Source organism: Oratosquilla oratoria, chromosome 38 (assembly GCF_046742065.1).
Source record: "Oratosquilla oratoria isolate Oo_2021 chromosome 38, ASM4674206v1, whole genome shotgun sequence".
NCBI classification, from domain to species: Eukaryota; Metazoa; Arthropoda; class Malacostraca; order Stomatopoda; family Squillidae; genus Oratosquilla; species Oratosquilla oratoria.
In genome coordinates this window covers 33112387-33118522 of record NC_134814.1, presented here as the reverse complement: position 1 = coordinate 33118522, position 6136 = coordinate 33112387, and the positions used below count along the sequence as shown (strand labels likewise).

At 45.9% G+C, this 6136-nt stretch overlaps 1 protein-coding gene across 1 annotated transcript in view; it reads left to right on the top strand.

The window, feature by feature from the left end:
* Nucleotides 1-844: 844 nt before the first annotated feature.
* The window catches only part of LOC143019869 (uncharacterized), a 7303-nt gene continuing 2011 nt past the window's right edge, over nucleotides 845-6136 (top strand). Inside the window, exons 1-3 of the mRNA XM_076175850.1 lie at nucleotides 845-1549; nucleotides 1648-2557; nucleotides 2672-5282. Of these exons, the coding sequence (XP_076031965.1) occupies nucleotides 845-1549; nucleotides 1648-2557; nucleotides 2672-5282 (4226 nt within the window). The remainder of the gene's footprint in view (nucleotides 1550-1647; nucleotides 2558-2671; nucleotides 5283-6136) is intronic.

Genomic DNA, 6136 nt, shown 5'->3' with positions numbered 1-6136 from the left:
ATTATTCCTTTGTTATCCTTTTATTCTAGTTAGCTAGGATATTGTTCGTATAGTATATTGTACCTTATTATGTTTATGATATCTGTATGTGTATTATGTTATTCCACTCACCCTGCCTGTAATAAAATAAAGGATAACAGTTAGTGAGTTGGCAACTGCGGCCCCCCATGGTGACCGCAGTCCCGAGGTATACTCATTCGTACTCATTCTCTCTCTGATTTCTGAACCCGTACAGAGCGGACACTTCCCGCTCCTCTATAATCTCTAGGTTAAGTGTGTTAGGTGGACCCTAGTGGTAACAAGTGGTCCGGGTAGGCATAAAATAAGTGTGTGTGTAGTCCTAAGTGAATATGTATATAATTTATGTTAGAACACCATAGTTTTGCCTTAACCTTGCCCCTTTGAATTATCCACCGGTCACCTAAACCTATTGACATACGTGCTTGAAGGTACTGCACAGATTTATATTTGATGTGCAGTATATTGTTACCCTGCCATTTAGGCTCAATATGGTTCGTCGATGATTGGAGGTAGAATTGTTTCTCCAATTAAGATTGGGCATTAATGGGAGGCGTAACAAGTGGGGGCCTTACGACCGGGATAGTAGCCATTAGTGCATTTATATTGTTAGAACGCCCATACGGTTGTGGTTCATCGCCGAGATTTTTTGTGGTAAGCTATTGAATTGTTGCCATTATTTCATGCTCTTGCGATACCAGCTAACAGTTGCATTACCATACGTGTGGCCAATCCCTATTATACGTATTTCATTAATTCAATTGGTTGCCAACTAGCTAATAAGCAACATTTTGTTATTCCTTGTCTTCCAACATCTTAGTTCAACATGTTCAACTTGGAGAACTTCGTAAAGACGCCTTCAGCCGAAGAGGTAAGGAAGCTTAACAAACCAGAGTTAGAGATGATAGCACATCATTATCAAATAAGCGAGTGCTCAGGTTTAAATAAGAACCCCTTGAAAGACAAAATTCTTGAGTACTTAGAGGAAAATAAACTCATCCTCGCCTCACGGGAAGATGTTGGGGGTGCTAGCCCCGTAAATGATTTAGCTTTACAGGTTGAACTTAAGAAGTTGGAACTAGAAATAGAGAGACTCAAGTCTCAAAGTCATGGTATAGAAAAAACACCTAATATCCCAAAATTTAACGAGGACGAACCAGACAAGTTCTTCTCTATTTTCGAGAAGTTAGCACGTATGTACCAATGGCCATTCAGCCAGTGGACGCAGAAGGTGTATGGTGCCCTCTCAGGAAAAGCTCTCGACACATTTATTGCACTTTCCGAGAGTCAGAGTAGTGATTATTATGTACTTAAATATAATATTCTACAAGCATACCAGCTTGTTCCTGAAGCCTACCGGCAACAATTCAGGAAATGTAGGAAATCCAACCAGGAGACCTACGTGGAGTACTTCCAACGAAAGCTCCGCTTGTTCACCCGGTGGGTGGAGAGCGAGGAGGCTCACGTAGACCTGGAGAAACTCAAAGGGTTAATATTGATGGAGGATATTAGAAAAAATATCCCTCCAGATGTGCGAGCCAGCTTGGATCAGCGAGGTATTCGTACTTTGGCAGAGGCTGGCCCAGCGGCCGACTATTACCATTTAACTAATCCTAGAATGCATTCCAGGTCTCACCCTACCTTGCCCTAAAGCTTCCCCCCACTAGGGACTCCAAGCCAATCGGACCTCCACAGCCTCCTCGACCGCCGGCCCACTCATCATCTGCTTCATCTACCTCAGGTAAGCCCATTGATAGTGAGACCAGGGAATCTACCCTTACTGGAGGCAGGAGCTATTGCAAATATTGCAAAAGGCCAGGACATCATGTTGATGAATGTTTCAAACTACAACAAAGAAAGGCTCCTCTCCAAGGGTCCCCCTCTCTCTCGATCAATGTGGCCGAGCAATCGGAAAGTTTTTTGGAGCCCTGTCTCACTGCTGTTAGCCCATCAGTTGTCCCAGATAATCCTTCCCCGCCTATGTTATCAACATTTGAACCATTCTGTTCTTCTGGTTCAGTGGCCCTTGATCAAGATAGCCCACCTACATCTATAAAGCTTCTGAGAGACACAGGCTCAGCCTTATCACTAATTACAAAAAATGTGGCTGCCTTGATAGATGCATGTTATACTGGGAATTGGGTCCTTGTGAACTTTTTAACAGGCGGGTCACATATCCCTATATGCCAAGTATACTTGCGGTCAGATGTTAGGACAGGTTATGCCCAGGTAGGAGTAGTCGACAAGTTACCTGTAGAAGGAGTCTCACTCCTGATAGGAAATGACCTCGCCGGGGGCACGATGTTACCTAATGTCATAGGCTCCTCGTGTCCTTGTGCCGAGAATAATACTTCCCAATTAGAGGCAGACATTCCGGGCATATTCACTGCATGTGCTGTTACTCGTAGCATGAGCCGTAGGGTGGAGGCAGAGATTAGCGAGCATAAAGAGGATGCCCATGTTGGCGTAATTACCCCCCAACCTAGTGAGAACACAGAGGATGTTCCTACTCAGCCTGACCTTGCTGATTTAAGTCTAGGTGAATTTTTTTAAACTTCTCCTCCACCCGGTGACCTTCATAATAAATTTGATAGCGAAAACGACACTGAGGGATACAATGTTACCACCCTGGATAGTTTCGGTTCCTCCCCAGTCACTAGGAGTAGGCTCATTCGTCTCCAAAAAGAGGACCCTGAACTAACCAGTTGTTTCCGTAGAGCTATTAGTGAAGAGGAAGCAAAGTCTGAATCTAACTGCTATTACCTTAGCTCAGACATATTGATGCAAAAGTTCCGTCCTACTGATTCCCCTGCAAATTACCCTTGGTCTGTCCGTCACCAAATAATGGTCCCAAGCCCATTACGGAAGGAGATCCTGGGTATTGCTCATAATGGGGTAGGAGGACATTTGGGAGTTAGGAAGACTAGTGCAAAAATTCTAACTCATTTCTATTGGCATAAAGTGAAGAGAGATATTAGTTCCTACATTAGTACATGTCACCGTTGTCAGGTAGCAGGGAAACCGCACCCCAGCGTTAAACCGTTCCCTCTACAACCTATCCCTGTCATTGAGGAACCCTTTGGCAGAATTGTCATAGATTGCGTTGGTCCTCTGCCAAAGACTCCCCGAGGTAATCAGTTTCTCTTTACTATGATAGACTGTGCCACCCGTTATCCAGAAGCCATTCCCTTGCGCCGCATCACAGCCAAGAATGTGGTGAGAGCCCTTATTCACTTCTTTACACAAGTAGGCCTTCTCACAGTAGTGCAGTCGGACCAAGGATCCAATTTTACTTCCCGATTGTTTAATCAGGTAATGCAGAGTTTGGGTGTCCGGCAGTCTAGGTCTTCAGCCTATCATCCCCAATCCCAGGGGGTGGTGGAGCGATTCCATCAGCCATTCAAACGCATGTTGCGCACTTATTGCTTGGAGTTTGGGAAGGATTGGGACGAGGGAGTTGACCTGCTCCTATTCACGGTTAGGGATTCTGTTCAAGAATCCTTAGGATTCTCCCCATTTCAGCTAATTTATGGCCACGAGGTGCGAGGACCTCTCAAAGCCCTCAAAGAAAGTTGGCTGCTGGAAAATAGTGTCATACCCTTGGTATCATATGTAGTTGAGTTTAGAGAAAAATTAAAAGCTGCTGTGAGGCTGGCTAATGCCCATTTAAAATCTGCTCAGATGAAAATGAAGCAACAATTTGACAAAAAACATAAGGTAGAGCATAGGGAATTTAGGGTAGGTGATAAGGTGTTAGCGTTCTTGCCCGTGCAGACACACCCATTCCAGTCAAGGTATGATGGACCTTTCCAAATTGTAGACAGGGTAGGGGACGCCAATTACGTTGTATATACGCCAGGCAGACGTAAGAAAAAACGTCTGGTGCATGTCAATCTACTAAAACCCTACAGAGTGAGAAAGAGTAAGGAAAGGGAGGAAAATTTTGAACCTTCCTTGCCCGCTTGTGTTGTAGTGCCTACATGTGATCATGATCAGAAAGACAACTTCCCTGAACTCCAGAGTGGCTTGTATGCTAAAGTGGACAATTCCACAATACTCTATGATCCCAGTACAAAGTTAGGCCATCTCTCTAATGACCAAGCGAGTGATATTTCTTCTCTTTTGACAGACTATAGTGATATATTTAGTGACCATCCTCACCCCTGTTCAGCTGTAGAGCACGACATCGAAACCAATGGAGCTCGGCCCATCCGTCAACGTCCTTACCACCTGAACGCATTCAAGAAGGAGTACGTCCGTGAGGAGGTGCAACGCCTTCAGGAGGTTGGTATCGTGGAGCCCAGTAGCAGTCCTTGGGCCTCTCCCGTGGTCTTGGTGCCGAAGCCCGATGGCTCTATGCGACTGTGTATCGACTACAGAAAGCTCAACGCAGTCACTGAGCTGGATAGCTACCCCTTGCCACGCATTGATGACGTCATTGACGAGGTTGGTCGAGCACAGTGGGTGACGAAACTGGACCTACTACAGGGCTATTACCAAGTCCGCCTGTCAGAGCGGTCGAGGGCCATCTCCGCGTTCATCACTCCCGAGGGGCTGTATCAGTTTACCGTCCTCCCCTTTGGCTTGCGGAATGCACCTGCAACCTTCCAACGCCTCATGAACATCGTAACGGCGGGGCTGGTGGGGGTCCGCTGCTACCTGGATGACCTCGTCGTCTTCAGCGACTCCTGGGGAGAACACGTGGACCGCCTAAGAGCCCTCTTTGCTATTCTGGCAGCACACAGTTTGACAGTGAACCTCGCCAAGAGTGAGTTCGGCCATGCCCGCATCACATTCCTGGAGCATGTCGTCGGGAAAGGGGAGGTCCAACCGATTGCAGCCAAGATTACAGCCATTCTGCAGTATCCTGCCCCAAGCGACAAAAAGGGAGTGATGAGACTGTTGGGAATGGCGGACTACTATCGTCGCTTCTGTCCCAACTTCTCCTCCGTGGTGGCTCCTCTCACCGACCTCCTGAGTACTAAGACCTCCTTCAAGTGGACCCAGGCTTGCCAGGACTCCTTCGAGAGCGTGAAGGCTCTGCTGGCAAATGCTCCTGTCCTACGTGCCCCTGATCTCCAGAGGCCGTTCACCATCCACGTCGACGCCAGCGAAGTTGGTGCCGGTGCCGTGCTTCTACAAGAGGGTGAGGAGGATCATGTGTTACATCCTGTGTGTTACTTCTCAAAGAAGTTCCTCAAGGCGCAAAGGAACTATGCCACCATCGAGAAGGAGGCGTTAGCTTTGATTATGGCTCTGGAAGCGTTTAGAGTATATGTAGGAAGCACAGTTCACCCTTAGCAAGTGTTTACAGACCATAATCTCCTGACATTTGTGGAACGAATGAAAAATACTAATCAACGCCTTCTACGGTGGGCATTGGCCTTACGGCCATTCAATTTACAGATCGCGCACATTAGTGGAAAAAATAATGTGCTGGCTGATGCCCTATCCCGAACTACCCATGTACAAACTTAAAATGTTAGTGTGATTGACCTTGGTTAAAGTGATTCTTTGCTTACAAACCCTTGTAAGCGTATTATTTTTAGGGAGGGGTGTTGCATGGCCCAAGTATGTGTTCCTTTGTAATAGATGTACTTTTCATGTTACCACCTGTTTCGGGTAGTTGTAGCCACGCCCTAATTTTTTCGTCTTCTGAATTACCGATCGTATGAAATATAATATTCTATGTTCCGTGTGTATTATTCCTTTGTTATCCTTTTATTCTAGTTAGCTAGGATATTGTTCGTATTGTATATTGTACCTTATTATGTTTATGATATCTGTATGTGTATTATGTTATTCCACTCACCCTGCCTGTAATAAGATAAAGGATAACAGTTAGTGAGTTGGCAACTGCGGCCCCCCATGGTGACCGCAGTCCCGAAGTATACTCATTCGTACTCATTCTCTCTCTGATTTCTGAACCCGTACAGAGCGGACACTTCCCGCTCCTCTATAATCTCTAGGTTAAGTGTGTTAGGTGGACCCTAGTGGTAACAAGTGGTCCGGGTAGGCATAAAATAAGTGTGTGTGTAGTCCTAAGTGAATATGTAAATAATTTATGTTAGAACACCATAGTTTTGCCTTAACCTTGCCCCTTTGAATTATCCGCCGG